The sequence below is a fragment of the Phocoena phocoena genome, chromosome 9, assembly GCF_963924675.1.
Source record: "Phocoena phocoena chromosome 9, mPhoPho1.1, whole genome shotgun sequence".
In the NCBI taxonomy this organism is placed as follows: domain Eukaryota; kingdom Metazoa; phylum Chordata; class Mammalia; order Artiodactyla; family Phocoenidae; genus Phocoena; species Phocoena phocoena.
In genome coordinates, this window is record NC_089227.1 from 48,055,676 (window position 1) to 48,076,481 (window position 20,806).

At 43.3% G+C, this 20,806-nt stretch overlaps 2 protein-coding genes across 8 annotated transcripts in view; one reads left to right on the forward strand and one right to left on the reverse strand.

The window, feature by feature from the left end:
- Positions 1 to 4,321: 4,321 nt before the first annotated feature.
- PEG10 (paternally expressed 10) lies at positions 4,322 to 6,669 on the reverse strand. Its single transcript, XM_065883971.1, is given in 2 exon segments — positions 4,322 to 5,496; positions 5,499 to 6,669. Coding segments are annotated over 2 exon segments (2,064 nt in total). The 5' UTR covers positions 6,388 to 6,669.
- Positions 6,670 to 13,333: 6,664 nt separating this feature from the next.
- The window catches only part of SGCE (sarcoglycan epsilon), a 67,438-nt gene continuing 59,965 nt past the window's right edge, over positions 13,334 to 20,806 (forward strand). For 6 of the 7 annotated variants that reach the window (XM_065883422.1, XM_065883423.1, XM_065883424.1 and 3 more), the window contains exon 1: positions 13,405 to 13,513. In XM_065883422.1, the coding sequence (XP_065739494.1) occupies positions 13,405 to 13,513 (109 nt within the window). Of the gene's footprint in view, positions 13,514 to 20,806 lie in introns of all 7 variants that reach the window. The other variant, XM_065883425.1, reaches the window with a different exon arrangement.

The following is a 20,806-nucleotide window of genomic DNA, read 5'->3' on the forward strand; positions in this document are numbered from 1 at the left end:
CGTTGATTTCCTGGAGTATTCTGGGTAAATAATGGATACTGGGTTGCTTGATTGATGTATTCATTATATTACCCCCACCACTTCCCCCCCCTTCCCCCCCAACCCCATCCTCTAGACCCCCTACCCTCCTAACTCCTTCCTTCACCCTCCCTTGTCCTCTCTCCACCCCTCCTTCCCCCTCTCCCCCCTTCCTCACCCCTCCTTCCTTTCCTCTTTCCCCCTCTTCCCGCTTCTTCCCTCCTTCCCCCTCTCCCCCTTTCCTGTCCTCCCCCCCACCCTGTTCACTTTATGCCAGTGTATGCTGAAATGATTGAGACACAGTTTGCACTTAACCACTAAATCTTTATTGAATTTTTACTCTAACATCAATACAATATTAGTAAATAGAAATACAGAGTAAAGAGAAAACAGCAATAAAATGGGGAAGGGCAGGGAGGTGGGGCAGGGATAGGTAGGAGGTGTAGAGTTAGGGAAAAGGGGCAGAGGTGAGGAGGAGGGCTACTGACAGGGGCATAAGCAATGGTTCTTATTCATCATTTTCCTGTAACTTCCATGAATCTTTACTCTCCATCATTATCAATTTCACTCCAGCAACAACTTCTCAAAGGGCATCTATCTATCCTAACTCTCTAAAGGCTTTGCTTACAATCTCAATCCCTGGAGTGAATATGCAGGGCCGAGTGGCTCTATTAAATTATTTATCCAGTCATCTTTGAACTTTCTCCCACTAGGTTTTTATCCATGTTTAATAGCCCTAAAAAGATTGATCTCCCTGCAGTTCCCTCTGAATTTATTTGAAATCTTTAGGGGTAGCAATCATAGGGTAAGGGATCACAAGTAAGTACACATGTCCACTTACAGAGATATCTAATACATTATATCATGCTTTTTAACTAATCCCACCCACTTAAGATTACTTAATAGTCCCTCCCACTCTAAAATACTTATGATTATATATATATCCCCAATTACTTATACTGATTACACAAAGATATAGAAACAATGCAATTTTCCACAGACCAATTTGATAGCATTCTACAATCTGAAACAACAAAGAACTTTCAGTCCCAACCGATGTGCATTCTTTCTTTAAGATGAAAACACAGCATGGTTCCCATCAGGCTCTTCATCTCTGCAGGTGGTCCTTTATCTCTGCCCAGGTCTTTCTAGCAGAGTGTTCTCTGTTGCCAATCTTGGAATTCTATCTGATGTTAGACATCTGTGGTGGACGATGACTGGATCAATTCAGGAGTCCAAGAGGTACCTGCAAACTTAAACAGAAATCCAGACTGCACTATGTAGATGTGCCCCTCTTATTTTGTGCACCTGCAAGTTCACTGTGCTAGCTCACGATTTATTCCAACTAATTCTCCATTTTCCAGTATCTAATACAAATACCTCATTGCTCAAACTAAATTGACCCTTCAGAAATGTATGTAAACTTCCTCCGTTTCAACAACCTACCATGGTGACCTTAGCTAGTTCTCTCCACGTCCGCCTAACAATGGGAGCTTATACCTTCTTCCTTGATTTTTTTAATTAACACTGAAAATTTGGGCCAAAAGTCAATCAATTTTGCCAGTTTGTTTCAAAAGGTAGACTGTTGGCTTTTCTTAATAATTTTGATGTTTTAATTTATTTATCTCCTTTGTTTCTACATTGCTCCCTTTCCACCTTCTTTAGAGATTTAATTCTTTGCTTTCCCCTTTCTGTTGAATAAGGCATTTTGTTGGGAAATGCCAAAAAGATTGTATTCAGTTAAAATAGTTGATCAACAGCAATGAAATAAATCACATGAGCGAAAGGAAACTTAATTCTGATTCTACAGAATAAATTTGAGATTACTTATCCTTAACACCTACACTTCTAGATGGCATATATAGCTATAGAGCATAGTACACACTGCCAAACAGGTTTTCACAAGCTTTACGAAACAGCCAAAAGCGTGTCAGGGACTTCATCCGTGGGTTGTTCACCCACACCACCATGCTCTCCCTGACAGCTGTTGTTGCCACATTTCCAGACTTCTGCTTGCAGTGATGGCAAATGTCCATGTGCACATGCCGGGGCTGCAGACAATAGCCCATTTCTAGGCCCTCTGCAGCTTGAAGATCAAGTGACAACTGTAAATGTGACACAGAACTACTTAAATTCAAATGTATGGAGGATGGATTGGTATCTGAGGTAAACTGAAGTGACGCTTCAAAAAGTCCAGAAGCACAAATGCACCATTTAAAAAGTAATTACTCTAAAATACGAGTGACTGACAAGCTTTCTGCTTCCATTGGGGGGGGAAAAAAAAAAGGAAAAGTTGTTTTGAATTAAATAGCCAATTAGGTATCTTCCTTGAATTTGTATATCATCTTGTGTGGGTTTTTAAAGGCCCAATAAAAAAAAATTGAAATTATGGATGATGTTAAAACAGAAGTTTAAAGATGAACAGGATGAACTATTATACAGGTACTCCAGTTCTGAGGAGCCTCTCATTCACAGTGTTGTAAGAGTTCACAGTAAAGAAATATTTTATACTACCTTACTTATCCATTTTAATTAATTTAACAATAAGACTTGGATAGTACTTTGTAATTCAATGGAAATCACTTTTGAAAGCAGAGTCACCACTTTAAAACACTGTTAAAAGGACACTATCAACCTACAGCTAAAACTTTTAAGTATTTAAACATGCAAGGATAAGGGTGGGTGATCATGAATATGTGAAAGATGATGTTGATGAAAAGTGAAACTTCACCATAAGACTCCTCTTCATGACAGGCAATTTGAAATATACACCATGTTGTTTTCCTACTCAAACTGTTGGAGACTGTGTGTTGAAACACATGCTCCGAGAAGCCTGCCTCTTTCTTCTCCATGCATGGCAGCAAAATAGAGTCTCAGCAGCCAGGCAGGAGGGATGACACAAATCCTGCAGCAGGGTTAGTGGCAGTAGTAAATAGAAAGAGACAGGTTAGACAAACAGTTCAAGGTAGTAGCAAGGGACCAGGCTAAAGGAAGTCAGGCAGTGCCAGGTTAGCACAAAGCGTCCGGGAGACACCAGCTGATGTTACTGGATTGAAGACAACTCTTGTGTTGTCTGTTGCTTTGAGTTGCTTTCGCAGGCCTTTCATTCCTTGGCAGCTTATCGGCTCCAACCCCTAGAGGGTGCTAAAATCATTCCCCCTCCCTAAGCATCCTAGTGCTACAGTCTAGTGAGGGGACTGCTGATGAAATGCCCAGATGCATATGGAGGCAGAGATATGGATAGATGCTCCCAAGACTTCAGGTGATGCTCTTCCAGCCAATTAACAACGCTCTTGAAAATTCTTTCTGAAGTTCCAGGTCAAGGTGGTAACATTAACTCTGAGTCTCCCCTTTAAGAGTTGGGTAAGGGGATTTAGGAGTCCTTTTGATTTGCTACTCGTTAGCCCTCATACATGACTGAGAGGTGATCACATTTCACAAACATTTAATACACCTGGAGCCACCAATAGTCTCTGGTTACCAGGTTTAAGGTTTTGTGGAAGCCATTGCTGGCATGGTGATGCTAAGGTGTTGTGACAAAGCCAGAGTTATTGGGTACATGTGATTTGCACCAGGATGTGAAGGCACACTCAAACATGCCAACGTCCATCTAGGAGTACTTCCTTCCGAGGCCTGAGGTGTTTCTGTTGCAGGGGTTTTGCCTGCTCCTGGGGGAACCAGTTGAGTTGCTACTCCTTGCATCATGAAAGTGGAGTTTGAAGATGGTGAAGTTTCAAAGGATGCAGCAAAAAGATCACGGAAGCCGTTTCACACTTGCACCAGAAATTGTGGCTTCCGTAATAAGGCCTCGGTCCTCCAAAGATGTAAAGAGAGTACCGAAACTGCAAGAAAAGTCATGTCCTCCTCCTCCTTGTCTCCCCCTCTATAAAGAAAACAGCATTTCCTGTGTTTGCATCAGCTTCTCAGTAACTATTAAATGAGGAACCTGGCAGCCAATCATTCATATGGTGACAGAGGTTTCAGCAGGTAAAACCCAGGCTTCCAGGGTTTGCTGGGAAGTAAACTTATTACGAATTTTAATTAGACTGGCAGTTAAGGTGGAAAACAGAGATGATTCGTTGGTAAATATTTTGTCACTTCCACCAATCAGTGGAGGTCTGTTGGTGCTTTAGGATGTGCCCCAGTCCGGGGTGGCCCTGATCTTCTGTAGCCGTTTCAGAGAAAACCTGTGCCTCAGGTTGGTCTGAAGGTGCAACAGCCCAATTTAGCACGCAGTCACTGATTGAGAAGCTGAACAGGAGTTCATTTCGAGGGCAGAGATCCTGAAGGACATGATGCGTATTTACATGGTGCTGTAAGACGGCGGCGGGGGTGGGGGCGGCGGTGGCGGCGGCGGCTGTGGCGGTGGGTACTGGGGCACCGGTGGCTGGCGGTACCAGTGCGGATTCCAGGTGATCATCACGGGGACATAGAGCGATCGCCCCTGTCCATCTCGCCCCACGGGGTACCAGGCGAATCCTACCGGGTAGGTCGGGTACGTGGCATATGCAGGGTAGGTCGGATATCCTGGTATTTGAGGTACGTATTCAGTGTACGTCGCCAGGTGAGCTTGGTCTTCTAAATTTGGAATAGAGAGTCGAGGATACTGATTCTGGATGGTGAAATTGTTGGGAGCTCGGCAGTCGTAAGAAACTTGCAGTTTCCATCCCCTTTTCACTTGGAGAACTTGGGCTCCGTTGGGTGCGACGGTGGGAGTTATGAGCCCATCTTTCACGTTTCGGGCCACAAAATCTCGCAGAGCTGCCATTTCGGGTTCCGACAGTGAGTACACGTGTCCGCTGGGAATACTGTGTGCTCCAGGGATCATTTCTATGTTAGGGTCAACCAGACGGTGGTCTGGGTAGACGTTTTCATCTACTGGAGTGTACACATTCTGGACGTAGTAATACCTCACGGGTTGGTAAACTCTGTATCCTTCCACCGGGTAATAGAATGACGGTTGTGCTGGTGGTGGGAGCGTGGGTGGTATCGGTGAGTACATCCGGCAATGGTATCGGCAATATTCGGAATCGAAGACGATCGATCGGGTGCTCCACGTGATGTTGGGATCGTGTGTGCTCAGCCAGCGCACCCCTAGGACGATGGGGAAGAACGGAGACTGAGTCACATCGAACGACAGCACCTCACGGTGATCTCCCAAGTCGACGATCAGGTCGTGCGTTTCATGGACAACTGGGCCCGATGCTATGGGACGTCCATCAATCGCTTCTACAAGTATTGGCCAGTCCTTGACTCTCAGAGGAATGCCATTCTGGGCAACGTATTCGTGATCAATGAAGTTGCCGGAAGCACCAGAATCAATCATGGCTCGGACAAACAGGGTGTGTCTGCCCGGAAGATGAATCTGGAGCATCACTTGCAAGTGTGGCGATGAAGCTGCATCATCTTGTGGGGACCTTATTAATTCCGGCCCGGTCGCTGAAGGTCCCTCTACAGCGGGGCCGGGGAGTTTCCCGCCGGCGAAGCCTTCGAGGCCTTGGCAGGACAGTTGTCGGCGTAGTGACCTCCATTCCCACAGTAGAGGCACAGGTTCAGCTTTCGGCGTCTTTCTTTTTCTTCCTGGGTCAGGCGCATGCGGGCACCTCCCACGGGCTCGGTCGGATCTACCTGGTGGTGGCTGTTGACGTGAGGCATCACCAGCGCACGTGGCGGGGAGCGCGGCTTGCGGGCGGCAGCTGCCCGGGCCAGCCTTCTCTCGATGTGGATGCACTGGCCGATCAGTGCGGACAGCGACTTGGCGACTTCGAGGCGCGACAGCTCCGCCTGAATGTGGTCGCTGAGGCCCTCGTGGTACTGGTCAATCAAGGCAGGCTCGTTCCAATCCAGGTCCTGTGCGATCATCTGGAAAGTGTTGGAATAGTCGACGACTGACCCCATGCCTTGGCGCAGACGTCTGATCTTGCGTTTGGCAGCCTCGCGCCGCTGAGGGTCTTCAAACACATGCTTCATTTCGGTCATGAAGGCTGGGTAGTTGTGCATCAGGTAGTGGGATCGCTCTAGCTTGGCGGAGGCCCAGCGGGCAGCACGGCCGGTCATCATGCTTGTCACGAAGCAGACGCGCACGCGATCAACGGAGAAATCTCTGGTGCTCTTTTCCATGAAGAGCTGGCACTGGGCCATGAAAGGCACCAGCATGTCTGGGTTGCCGTCAAACTTCTCGGGAAGGTCTTCTGGGCTCTCTTCCTCCATCGGAGTGGCTGGGGCAGCAGCGGCTGCAGCTCCGCAGAGCTCAATGTCATCTTCCTCCTCCTCAGGGGCGGGCTCCACCTGCTCGCGGAGGGAGGTGTTCTCCTCTGTGAGTTTCTGTACCTGGTTCTGCAGGTTGTTGTTCTCCTCGGACTGCTTCATGACCTTCTCTCTGAGGTTGTTGATCTCTTCAGAGAGATCCTCCCGCCTTCGTTCGGCCAGGTTGGGGTTGTACTGGCCCCTTTGGCCGCTGCAGGGGGAGCTGGAGGGGGAGGCAGGATCGTTGGGGGGAGGCGGAGGAGGAGGAGGTGGGCAGTCGGGCCCCAGGGTGAGAGGTGGGGTGGGAGGAGACCTCCCAAGTGCAGCTTCACTCCGGTAGGGAGAGAGGCCTGGATCCTGGCCTCCTCTTCCACCCTTTCGCCTTTTGGTTTTCAGAAGCTTTTTGTTTCTGTAAGTGAAGATAAAAGCATACATTCAACATATGTATTTAAAGCACCACAATACAAAGAAGATTTTATCATTTAAAGTATCTACTAAAGTACTCTAAACACATGAGTATTTCAAGCATCTCTTTGTTCTGCTTGCTCACATCAATAGTTCATAAACAGACAAAAGCCCTGCAAAAAAGATATTAATCAGTAGGACAGTAGATAATGAAAAGCATCCTACTTTTTGATGTCCAAATGACTTTTTCCTCCTCAAGAATCAACTGTTCATCATGATACAACAATACACAACTGTATCAACAGCACTATGACCTTTACTGACTAATAAAGAATGAGGAGACACTCCAAACAAGAAGTTTTATAAGGAGAGAGCAGAGCAAGAAACTTTCAAGCAAAGATTGATAGTGGAAAAGTTACACAAAATAAAGTCAAAATTATAACTTTATTATTAGGGAAGCTACCCGAAAAGTTGCTACTATTCCAGCCAATAGAAAACCAAGAAAAAGAAGAGGGAGGGGTGAGTTAAAAATCACAGTGCCTGTATTCATCAACCTGGGGGGAGAGGGGCACTCTGGCCCACTGTCTTGACCCTGATCCACCTCTACAGAGAAGGCAACTAGTCATCAAAACAAACAACAACTGCCACCAAACCAGTTCGGATTGTCTGAATTACTTTTCGGACCATAATTTGATTTCCCAAAGAGAACTCCCTTTGGGACAGAAATGGCAATGAGCAGCAACCTGTGTATATCAGTTTCCCTCCTTATTATGCAGTCAATCAACAAATATTAATTGACATCTCCTAGGAGTAGCTGGGCTATAAAATGGGACATTCAAAGAAGCCCAATAATAGTATACCTCAAACTTATAAGGATTTAATTAAATAATGCAGGTAAAGCACATAGTGAGTATTCAATAACTGTTAGCTGATATTAATGAAGTTATTAATAAAGAACAGAAACTTTAAATTTCTGTATAATGAGGCTGTGATTAAAACAGGGAGGGGCTGCAACTATGGCAACCTGGGTATGCACATCCCACTAAAGATACTAATTTTTTTTTTTTTTTTAATACTGTGTTGGTCAGACAAATCCAGGGCCTCTTTAGGCTTGCAGGTCACCAGTGTGCAATCCCAGGTTTTTAAACAAGGTTTGTCAATACAGCCCCACCCAAAAGTTTTGAGAGTGCGATGGGTCACTCCTAGCCGGGTGAGTGACTGTGTGTGGGGGGGGGGGGACAGGGGGGTTAAATGTCCTAATTATGGGTAGGGTGACAATAAATCATACATATAATAAATCAGCACACAGGGCCTGTGTACTTCCTGGAAATAGGGTTAAATTCATTTCGAGTAATTATTTTAACACTTTGATGATTTTTTTAACAGGCATCAAATTCTCATATTTGGAAAACTCTAGGAAAGTGCTCAAAAGTTTAAAAATATAATATGTAAAGCAGGCAGACTGCCTATTCACTACATGTTAACTTGGCAGTCCTGGTCACCTGTTCCTCTCTGACCCATCAAGGTAAAAAATGGACACCAAATTAATTATGTAAAATAAAGCCACAAAGATAAACGTGTTATTCAGAGAAGTTAGGTGAAAAATAGCTAATATTTCAACCAATAGTGTACAAGGGAAAAAAAAAAGGTGATGGTAATCAAACATGATGCTTGGCTGTAGAGAAATACCCCTTCCTCCTTCCTTCCTAAGACCCCTCCTCATTCTTTAGGCCCCTCCCCTGCCCCAGCCCTGCCATCCACAGCCATTTTCTCTATGCCCTGGACTGTGGGTATGGCCTCTTCAAGGAGTGGCTATACAGCAAGTAGAGTCCTTAAGGAACAGAATTACTGTGCCATTTTAATAGTTTTAAATGCTACTTAATTACTTTAGTAGCTTAGGCTATGGAAACAGCTAATAGTTGACATGCAAGATAAAATCTTCAAGTTTAGAAAAAAAAAATCAGAAGATGTAATTAACACATCATAGCCTGTGACATTGTTTCATTTCCAGCTGCTTAAAGACAATTATATTGGTGACATTCAGAAAATGAGGTCACAAAATAATGCAATTTTTATTAATTAAACTTAAGAGTTTTAATGTCCCATTAAAAAGCAACTAATAAGCACAGGTCAGGTGACTCAGGTGTCACTTCTGTCATCAAGACACTAATACTTAAAAACTTAGAGACAAGACTTCTGAACAGGCATTCACAGCATGGCCTGGAGCATCGCGACCCAGGTCAGGAAGGTTAACAACCTATATGTCAATCACAGTCACTGGGGTGGGCTTTAATGAGGCCCAGGTCTGATGGTTTTCACATCTGCAAAACATGATAGGAGAGAAATAACAACACATTAGGAAATCAGCAAACAATCACTGTATTGTTTTTGGAAACAAGATTAATAAGAGTTTAAAATTCAAATGCTTTTGGTGACAGGAAGGTAATATAAAGGTGAGAAGAGACTGGAGATAGGAAAACAGGAAGGGGCTGCAGCTATTTAACTTGGGGATGCATACCCCACCCCCCCCATCTTTTAATTCTTGTAAAAATTTTAAATACAGTGCTGGTCAAACAAATTCAGGGCCTTTTTTTTACCTTCGAGGTCACCGGTTTGAGGCCCTTAACTTTTACCAATATCAGGCCTAAGGCCTACACTCCCGGGGTTTGTAATTTGGGGTGGGACTCTAAGTCCTAAAACAGTTAACTGCCCAGAACAGAGTCGTTTAACCATTAAAAGTGATAGGGCAGTGGGCAGGCAAGTCAACAGTATAAATAAAGTTTACAAATGTTTAAACAGCAATTGGAGCACCAGTTAACATGGGAACAGGAGAACCCTAACTTGTCTTGAATATAGGACTATGGCTCCTTAAACACCCCCTTAGTAGGGGCTGGACTGGGAAGGTGGGTCAAGGGGCCCCGTGCCTAAAACCTGGAAGGACACACAGCATAAAGCTAAGCTCCCTGGGACAGATGCCACCTTTACACATGAAAAAGAGTTCAGTATTACTCTATTTAAGAAGTAAAGACATTTGCTTCATCTTTGACTCTTCACAATGACTTTTGAAACTTTCTATCCCTCGCACCCCCCCTACAAACACACCAAGGTGCAAAAGTAGCCAAAACCCGCCATACATTAAACATTGCGCTAGTAAATGACACTTCATTAAAACAGTGCTTAATTGTTTTACATTTGCAAACGTCCACATTTCTTTTTGAGAGCTATGAGTACTATTTGCGAAATGCAAATTCTAATAATATGCACATTTTTCAAACCATTGTTTTGAACCTCTTTAAAATGCAGACACAAATTCTAAAGAGAAGAGGGGTCAGGGTGGCAAGGTGGGTAAAAGGGGCCTGGGGACTTACTGAAAGGTGTAATTATGATTAGCACACGTTATCCATAGATTGTATACTTGTTGGGGGCTGGGGGGAGGGGTGATTGGTGGGGTGTGACAGGTTTTTGGGAGCCAGTGCTTCTAAAAGCCCCTGTAACAGTCCTGGCTCATGGTTTCTAATATATGGAACCAGGTTTTAAAATTTCTTCATTTAGTTAGAAACATAAATAGCGATTGGCAGTTAGCTATAAATTTGTTTTATAGAGATATTTTTAAATGCCAGCTAAAACCTTCAATCTATATTTTCTCATGTAACCACTTTGTTACGTTACACAAATTTTAAATGACAATTATGTACCATTAAATAATCCACTTGCCCCAAATTTAAATAATTAGCTTTTGCTTTTTGGTTTATAAAAAAGATAATTATTTTGAGTGCTTTGAATTAATTTAGTTGCTTTGAATTATAATTACTGCTTACATTATTGGAGCTTAAAAATGCTTATTTTATTTTATTTTTTTTTTAAAGATCCTGTTGAATGAGAGGGAGATAAGGCAAGCAATGTCTTGGACAACCCAGGACAGCAAAACACCATAGGAAATAGCCAGGAGCAAAAAACCAGAACACAACTGCAGACACCAAGGAAGACACTGAATAAACCAGTTTACTCTGGTCATTTAACACTTATTTGTGCCTACAATGTGTCAGGCACAATTATGTAGGCAAGTTAGCCAGGGCTAATCCCCTAAAATTCCAAGAAAAAAATCCAGATAAACACCTCATCCTTGCTCAGAGGCCAAGCCAGTAGCACCAACAAAGTATCTTAAAACTCCTGTGAAACAAAGTTCAAGTTGTTCTTTATTTTGTAGCCACCAAAGCGTCTGATTCCAGTAGGTCCCACCACAAAGGTCCACTAGTGTGTCAAAAAGAACTTGAGTTTTTTAGTTTTAAAAAATTAAATTTTAATTTTTTAAGGTTTAAAAAATCTTAAAATGATGTTAAAAGCATTTAAAATGTTTTTTCATTTGCAGTAAAAACGTTTAGCTAGATTGCCTTTAGAGGCGCCAGCCACGTCAGCTTGGAAGCACCCTTCATAAGCCACTATCAGGAGTTTAAATTGTGGGATTATGTTGTTTAACATATGCAAAGTGCTTATTAATGCCATGTATAATTACTATTGTTGTTAATTGTTCTTATTTATTTTTCTTATATTTATTAGACACTGGTGGATAAAAAGCAAAACCGGCGCAGAAGAGAAACCGCAGCAGCGAAACCGCAGGAGAGCTGGGCTGTGCAGCCAGGCGCAGGCAGCGAAGACGCAGGCGCAAAGGAGGGGTACCTGATGGGAGGGGTACCTGATGGGAGGGGTGGGGGGCCCACACTGCGCAGGCGCCGGTGGGCCCTGGGGAGGTGGGGCCATAGGCCAGCCCAGAAGAGGCTGGTTCAGGGCGGGGCCAAGTTTTGAGAGGTGCGGTCTGGAGGAGCCACTCCAGAGAAGGGGGGCTCAGAGGGAGGAGGGGTCTAGAGGAACCGCCTCAGAGGAGGCGGGCTCGGGGAGACGCGGGGTCTGGGGAGGCAGGGTCTAGAAGGCGCGCTCTGGGAAGGCGCGCCGCAGAGGAGGCGCGCTCTGAGTAGGTGCTGGGAGGTGCTAAGCCTGTTCCTAGGAGATACTGCAGAGAAGGCGCGCTAGGATGGGCGGGGCAGGTCTGAGACTGGCTGCATGCCTCTCCCAGGATTCCCCCCTCCCCAAGCACCTCCCACCAGCCTCCAACAGGCAGATTCATTTCATGCAACAAGAGCAATCACCCCCAGATCCAATCCCCCCACCACCACCCCGCGCCTTCCAAGACTAAGCAAACCAGTTTCCACAAACTGTTGCTGGACGCCAATTCGCGCCACCACTACAACTATACCACCACTTCAATCAAGCGCAACTAGGCAAGGCAGCCCGCTCTGCCACCACCAAAAGATTTTTTACGCTCAAGTCAGCGCCCTTCCACTCACTCCACTGCCATAGCAGGAATGGTGTGGACAGAATGTTAAACACTAATTTTTGCCCAGGGCTCCATTTTGTCTAACAGCACCATCATGTAGAGAACCGTCCTGTAGAAAAACATAGTGGGAGCCATTCCAAAAGGTGTGTAAGAGACAAAGGGTGGGGTTCCTCCAAGAAGACAGAGTAATCTTACTCTTCAGTTCATGTGCACTTCAGCTGGTTTCTTTGTAGCGCAAAACAGTGCAGCTTGTGTACCTCTGCAGCTGTTATTACTTTGTAGCGCATTTTAGGTGTAAATTGTTCCGCAGCTCATGTACCTCTGCGGTTCCTGTCTTGGAGCGCAATGAAGCGCTGTTGTGCTAATCGTTATCATTTTTGTAGAGCTGATCTTCTACAGCTCAGATTTTGTAGCGCATTTAGAGCGCAAATCAGTCATCAGTCTGCGGCTCACATATCGTTGCAGTTCATACTGGTTCTAGTGCAAAGAAGCATCCATCAGTCTGTAGCGCATTGAAGCGCCCATCCGTCCGTAGCGCATTTGAAGCGCTCATCAGTTTGTAGCGCATTTGAAGCGCCAATTAGTTTGTAGTGCATATCACTTTGCAGCGTATTTGCAAATTGGTCTGTAGCTCATGTCCGTCTACAGCTCATGTTTGTCCGCAGCTCATATGTGTCTACAGTCCGTATCTGGACTTAGGTTCTGGAAATCATAAGCCCTGAAGGCTTGGTTTCTCCATGCAGTTTTGGGGCACAGCCAGTGAAGGCGTGACAAGGTGTGCGTGGAGACATTCCAGGCGCTACTCCATCTCCCGCAGCTTCTGATAAGAAGGGGGAATGAATGTGATCTTAAAAAAAAAAAAAGAAACATCCTCACCGCATACTCACCACGCGAGGACTCCTCTGCGAAGACACTAAGGATGGGGTCCCACACCTGTGCCAGGCGTGGGCTCCGCTGGGTGCTCGGCAGCCCGGAGTGGCTCCGGACGCGAGCCCGCTCAGCGGACCTTTCGCGAGGCTCGGTGGTCCCTCTCCGCTGGTCTCCTCAGGTCGTAGTCAGGTTTCTTCGACACACACCAACCGAAGTTGAAGCGCGTGTACTGAGAGCGACGACTGGGAGCCTTATATAGGCTGAACCGAGGAGGGGGGCGCCAAATCCCAGCGTGCTTCGCGGGTTAGGGGGGCGGAGGGGAGAGCGGGGGCGGAGGGGATGGGGGATGGTGGATGGGGGGGTGGGGGAGATGGGGGTTGGGGCGATGGCCACGCTACACTGGCCCGCCGCTAGAGGGAGCACGGGATTAAGGAGGGGGTGCAGGATGCTGATGCTGAACTGGCCAAGCTGGGAGGAAAGAAGAAAGGGAGGGGAGTGGAGAATCGAGGACGGCCGGCCTAGGCAGGCCAAGAATGCAATTGCCCTGGTGGTGGGAGCTGGGAGACCCTTGTGCTTGGACGGGACAGTGTCGGGGGACACGCAGGATGAGCCCCGCAACCACTGGCACCTTCTTGCTGACAGGTTAGTGGCCCGCGCGCGACTGGAGGTCCTGGGGCCAACAGGCCGCCGCTTCCCCATCCCCCGCCCGGGTTTTGGGTACCCGGGTGCATTTTCTGGGCATCAGCCCCTCTTGCTGCGGAATCCCCGGTGCACCCCTCCTCCAGGACGCCCCGCACCCCACTTCCCGGGCCCTGTACGTCCCCTACTAGGCTTGACCGCTGGCCTTTTTTCTCCGCGCCCCCTACGGGGCCCCTCCCTGCCCAGAGGCGCCGAAATTCCATCTCTAATTTACATTCCCATTGCTCCCCCACCCCACCCCCAGCAGTCCTGGTGGTGAACCTCTCCCGATCCCTGCCTGAAAGAGCTGGGGGTCGTTGACCATTTGCGGGGGGGGGTGGGTGGTTGTGGCTTACCCCGCGAATGGGGCTCTGCGGCCCAGAGGCGCGCTGTAGGAAATGGGTGTCAAGCTGCGCCCCCCTCTACACAAACGCATCTTTTTTTTCCTTTTCTTGAATCCGATCTGGAGAGAACACAAAAATGTGCATTTGAAACGCCTAATTCTCCCCTCTAAGAGAATTTCTCGGCGACGAAAATCTCGTTTTTCTTAGGTTTTGCGGAGCAGGGAAAAGGAATCATGAAACGCTAGGAGCCAAACAGGGTGTTGAGGTCAGGGTTAACCTCGGCTGGGGGCCAGAGATGCTGCAAACAGAACGGTTTGCCCCACCAAGTGCACTATTTCGAGAAAGCAAAAACAATTAGAAACAGCTGTGGATGCCTCCAGTGTAGTTGGCGGGCTTCGGAGGCTCCCAGCTACGGCCTTGTGGTGGTGATTACGAGGTTTACGCAGAGACCTAGATCTCTCTGCAACATTACATTTTTCTAAATCTTGTAGGGTGAATGAATACATTTAGTCACGGTTACCGCACGTTTAATCCTTTGAAGCGTGTTGCCGAGATTCGGCCGCAAATATTTGTGTATATTTATACGTATAAACATATATTTTACGTTAGAGAAAATTGCAGTGAGTTACAAGACTTTAAAATACTGGAAGGAAGGATGCTGGAAAAAAAGCCTTAACGTGGGTTTCCATTTAAGTGCCTCAGAGTGTTACGCACTGAGGAAAGGGACAATCTGTTGATAATCTTAGTAAAAGGAGTTTAAAATGAAAAACCAATTGCCTACAACTGAGTGAGGTTCCTGAAACACAGATGAGACACATTTGTATATAAAGGCTAAAACTGAGCATATTTCAGTAACATTGCTACAGATTATTTTATACATAGAGGATAGATAAGAATTTGACCCATTGTAGGAGGATAGATAAGAATTTGACCCATTGTAGATGATACGATGGCAGAGATCTCACTTAAAGCGAGCCTTTCTAGGAGTAAACAGAACTGTAGCACATTTATTGAGATTCTACTTTTTAATCAGAAATAAAATGTTGACTATCAGATATGTGAATGAATGAAGTGCAGATATCCAACACTGAAAGATATTTTTCTAGGAAGTTGGGTGAACATAATTATACTGTTTAGAAGTGCCTAGTGCCTTTTAATGTTTAGGATGTTCACTCTTTTCTGCAATGTAGAATTTCAGGATTTCTTATGTATGCTAGAGTACTGTTCTGGTGACCACCGGACTGTCAAATTCTTAGCATTTTTAATCCAGGAAAGTTACTTCATTTACTTGTTTGTTAACTGATAGACATTCTTTTTTCTAAAAAATGAAATTAAAAAATAGTATAGGTGATAGAGAAAATTCAGGTTTAAAAATCTATCCCAAGACTTTTAAAGTTTGAACAAGTTTGAACCTATTTGAATTTTTATTTCAAAATGTTAGCCAGGATTTTTTTTGGTGGGGGGGGGGAGTGTGTGGGAAAAAAACAGCTTTAGTATTATCCTTATCATAATAAAAGTAATTCCTATTCATTGTACAAAATTTAGGGAAGAAAAACTCCAGAAACTGGGGGGAAAAAAATCAAGAAGAAAATCAAGATCACCTGTAATATCTTCATCCTGCGATAACCCCAGTAAACATTATGGGCTCTACTTTATCTGTGCATATATATGTGCCTAAATAATATACATTTTTCACAGAGTTGCACGTGTATACTTTCTAAAAATTGAAAATGGGATCAAATTAATTTCCTCCATTTTTTCTCTTCAAGGAGCCTTAACTATCTAAATAACATTAAATTTGCAGAGTTTTTTTAAAAAGGAAATAGTATTAATTACTTTTTCTAATTAAAATTTTAAATGAACAACATTGGTACGGAAATATTTAAAACCAAAGAATAGAGAGTTTCCTCTGATCTCACTATTCTAACATACACATAGTAATCATTTGTTATATTTCCTTGTGTTTTTTATTCTTCTACATATGAAATAATTTTTGCTCAGAAATAGATTTTTCTAAGGAAAAAACAACATCAGTAGATAAGTAGTTTTGATAAAACTTTTTAATCTAAAGCAGCAAAACAATGTTAAACATAAAAACAAAAATACAATGTTAATAGATAAATACTTGAGATAACATGTTACCTAAAACAACAAAACTACATTTAAAACCACCCCCCAACTTAATAGACAGGAATTTAAAACACTTTCTTGACATTTGATATCATGAGTGAATTTTGGATTTTCTCAGATATTTGTTCCCATTATTGTTTGTTTCTCACCCGTTTTGCACAAGATTACACGCAAAGCAAAAAGAGGTGCTAACGTGCATTATATACTTTATCAGATAATAACTGGGCATTGTATCTAAACATTTTAATCCATTTTTATGAGAATTTCCTGTGGATCTGTGAAGCCGTTGATTTACCACCTGTATTTTAACTTCTAGTGTAGTGGGAAAATTGTATTTAAAAACAAAGTGGGATTTTCACTTGTCAAATAATAGCTAGAGTTTCTAATTGGACGTCTTATTTATTTAAGACAATTTGCCATGTATCTGTGAAGCTGTTGATTTGCCTTATATGTTCAGCTTAATTTCTTGGGTGGTGGGAAAATTGTATTCCGAAACAATAAAGTTGAATTTTCACTTGTCAAATAATAACTGGACTTTCTAGTCGGACATTGTATCTATTTTAGATGACAGTTTGCTGTGGCTCTATGAATCTGCTGATTTACCACATGCATTTGACTTACCTTTTAGTATATTAGGAAAAATTTATTTCTAAGCAAAGTAAAATTTTCAGCTGTCAAATATTAACTGGACTTAGTACTTGATCATTTTATCCATTTATTATAAGAGTTTGCCATAAATCCCAAAACTGTTGCTTTACCTCATATATTTAGTTTAAATTCTAGTATGGTGGACAAATTGTTTTTCTAAGCAAAGCGGAATTTTCACTTGTCTCTCAGACATTGAAAATTAGCAAGGGACAGTGAGAAAACCGATGAGAGAGAAAAGTAACACGTATCCAGTTTCTAGCACTGGTTTTCACTGATAAAAACCATGCTCCAAACAAAGTGTTGAAGCATTGAAGAAACCCTGACATGTTAAAAAATTCTCAATCAGATATACAGATTGGTTGGGATTGTAATAAGTGCAGTATCTATGGATCACATTTTCTCCAAAATAACCAGCTACTTTGTTTCTTTTTCTTTTTTACTAACTGTCCACACTTACTCTATCTGATCCCTTTTCTTAAAACTTACCGTTAAGTCAGTTCTAGACACCGAAGTGTAAATTCTATTGTTGGTCTTATTTCCTACTCTTAGTGTAAAAAAGACTGTAAGTGAATAGATGACATGGGTTTATGTGTCCGTTAGAGATTCTTGGTCTGGAGCTCTGTTTAAGTCCAGAGCTTCACAGAAATATTAACATTGTGATTATTTTCTTTCTATCCTTTCCAATCCCTCCATCAGAGACAGAGAGACAGGCATGATAGAAAGACAGATACACATGGGTAGGCAGATAGACGGACAAACATGGACAGATAGACAGACACTTGGGCACACACACATGCATGACATCCAGGCTTTTTCTGAACTTTAGGATCCAGTTCTCCAGTTTGCTATCTCCCTGATTTCTAAAAATATTAAGCCAAAAGCATCAGTGCATAATTCAGAAAAGGAAGCTGGTGTTTCTAAAGATCAACAAGTATTTTTCAGGTTGGTAGAATCGGATAGAGTCTCAATGCTCTTAAAGTTGTTCCACGTGAACTGCTTCCGAACTGCTAACAAGCAAAATTCTGTCTAAGCAAAATTCAGTTTTTTTAAACAATGTAACTATAGTAAAGACAGTATTGAATAAAAAACAATCTCCACCATCTGACACTAGAAGAAACGTTTCCATTGATGTTCCTTCCCTTCTAGTCTTTGTTCCATGTGCATATATATTTTTACATGACTATAATTTTAATATGTATAGATTTTTTACGCTTTGCTTTGAAAGATAAGTGAATCTTGCTTTCAGCTAAGCATTTGTCAAGACTTTAGGATGCTCTTGTGTGTGGGATGCTGTGTTAGACTAGCAGGATTGCTTTGTGAGCATGAGGCAGGCTGAGCCAGTACCCACCAGGTGTGGGGTTTACTGGGTTTGGGTCTGGGAGCAGTCCCTCGTGAAGGATCACAAGTCTTTGCCCTAGGTTTTCTCTTTTTCAACATTTTTATGGATAACTGTGATGAAGATCTAAGATGCTTGCTTTAAAACCCATGGTTGACTTGAAAAAAGGTTAACTGTTACAAATAGATAACAGAATTTAGAGTTAACAAGGTTTAAGTAGGCTGTAGTGCTATTCAAAAATATATTTTATAGCAGTAAATGCATCATAATTCATTGGTGTGTAAGGAAGGAGGTGACTTTACATGGTGGCAGTTTTTGAGGAAAAGGACAGTTAGTATGAACTGGTGGCATAACATGGCTACAAAAATATCAAATTTAGATTCCGATAATAGTGTAGTGTCCATATGTCACAAAAATTAACAGTACCCTGCTCTAATTAACCACATCTGTAGTATTGTGTCCATTTCTGGCTGTCGCGCTTAAAGAGAGACATTGACAAAGTAGACAACTTCCAGAACAGTCTGTGGGGATGGTGAGGGGTCTGGTAATCCTGTCATAGGAGGTATCCTCCAAGGGTCTGGAAATGTTTAGCTTGAAGACTAAAAGTAGACGTAAACTCCCTTCTGTCTGCTTCAGAAAGCACATCTAGCTGCAGTGGGTGAAAGGTAGAGATGGATTTCAACTTGAGGCTTTCTAACAGTGCAGCTGAGGAAGGGAATCAACTTAACACCTTTACTTGGTCTCTTATTTTAAAGTATCAGAAATATTTACCTTTCTTGTAATGAATATTTAATTTGAAGGCCATAATAACATTTTAGTGTAGGATAGCAAAGATACTTGTGATGGAAACATTTATTTTTTCCGATCAACTATCTAAAAAGAATAGTCCTATGTGTTGCAGGTTGATTTCTTACAACTTGAAAACAGCTGCAACAGGACATTTCAACACATTCTTTCCTCCCTTCTCATTTCATTTCAAACATGAAAATCTGTAGAAGTAAAGTTGTTTCCCCCCCTGCAAGTTATCCTGGCTTTAACTTGCTTCCTAGAGTTGTTCCTTTCGTAGTGTTTCTTGCTTGCTGAGAAGGGGCTTCTCAGGCAGAGTGGCTGCAGATGCCTTGGGGGGCGCCCTGGGTTAAGGGGGAGTGGACCGCTGCTGGGCAGCTGAGACCTCAGCTGCTGGAGCCTCTTACTCAGGGGAAATGTGGAGCCATTCTCCCTTCTGCAGTCCCCGCCCTCCCCCCCTTATATGTCCTTGCAATACTTAACAGTTACAATTTTTAGCTTTTCAATAGAAAATAAAACCTTTCAATGAAAAGTAGCTGCGGCCCCTGTGCTCTTTTAACTTCTCTTCCTTTCAAGTTAGCCTCGTTTCTGACTGCCAGTCTTAGCGTTTCAAACACGTCTCGGGACAGATTTTTCTTTCCTCTTCATCTGCCTATTGATTGTTTATTTTGATTATCATCTCTAACTTTGAAAATGTGATTGCTCAAAATTAACTTGTAGAGTATGCACACAGGACCCCACTTCTAAGAACTGATAACCTGTAACACATCTGACTCCATAGCAACGATTTTTATGCCCCTGACCCTTGAAAACTAAGACTCCGATGAGAAATGTGAAGAAAGAAGAGAACATTCTTCGGTCATCTTTTTAAACCAACTTTTTCCTGCCTCTTTTACTCCTGCCTATTCTCCCGACACCCAGAACTTTCTCCTCCACTCAAATTGTTAGGTCAGATATATGGGCAAGCTAACCTTGACTATGTGAAGTGTATTTTTAATGTTGAACAAGTTTCTCCTCTTCTTATTTTCTCTATCTTTTATAAAAGTGTCGTGCACTTTTGTGGGATAGTAGTAGTACACCGGGCAACTTGTGATGGCTGGGTTCCCAGTTGTTGAAGATGCCACAGGCGTTCCTGAGCTAAGCTCAAATTTCCGAGAGAGAAATGCTCAGCGATGAGCGTCTGGCTTGTCAGCGCTCACGCACCTGATCTGCGGGCGGCTACTTGCAATTCCTTGAATGCAATACTCGCTCCTCTGCTCCTGGGTTTGGGAAGCAAATGATCTCCAACGTTTAAAATTTAAAACTTCAAGAAGTTATCTTAGGAAATAAACAGGTAGCCTTGAAACATGAGTTGCTGTGCTTATTCATGTTCTGTTCTTGCAAAAATCAACATATTAGTAAAGCTGAAGTGCTGTTTTCTTCTTGGGTCACTTTGGTAAAATTCTTATTTTTCGTGTCTTCATCTAAGAATTTCTATGCACTCTTTATGCGATCGCGGTTTAAATGTGTCTTATCACTTAAAAAGCGCTCGTCTTTAGCACGTCTCATTTTCTACTTAATTGCCTTGGACTAATCAGATTTTGTAGACCAGCTCTTTGGCATTCTGTACCACGGGAACCGCCACGGCATCTGTTGTGACACGGAAGGCAGACTTTTTCTCTTCTGACAAATGAAGCCGCTCATTTCAAAAATGTTTAGGAGTTAGGCAGCTCCAGTGTAAATTCTTTCCCATTCTTTAGCTTTTCACTCATTCATCTGGTCACCACTTTGATTATTATGGAGATTTGGGGTTCACTGTGAATTTGAAAGAAGAGATCGCAGTTAATTTTCCTATAGCAGTTAACGTGAAATATTTTAGTTCCTGATTTCTTCAGCAATAGACATAGAAGTAAAGTTGATTTTTTTACTTTGGAATGCAGAAGAAGAAAAAATTAGCCCCATGGTTTTTCTTTTTTGTTTTTTTTCTCCTTAGCAAATTGGTGTTTTCTCACTGTGCCGTAAAATGTCTGTGGC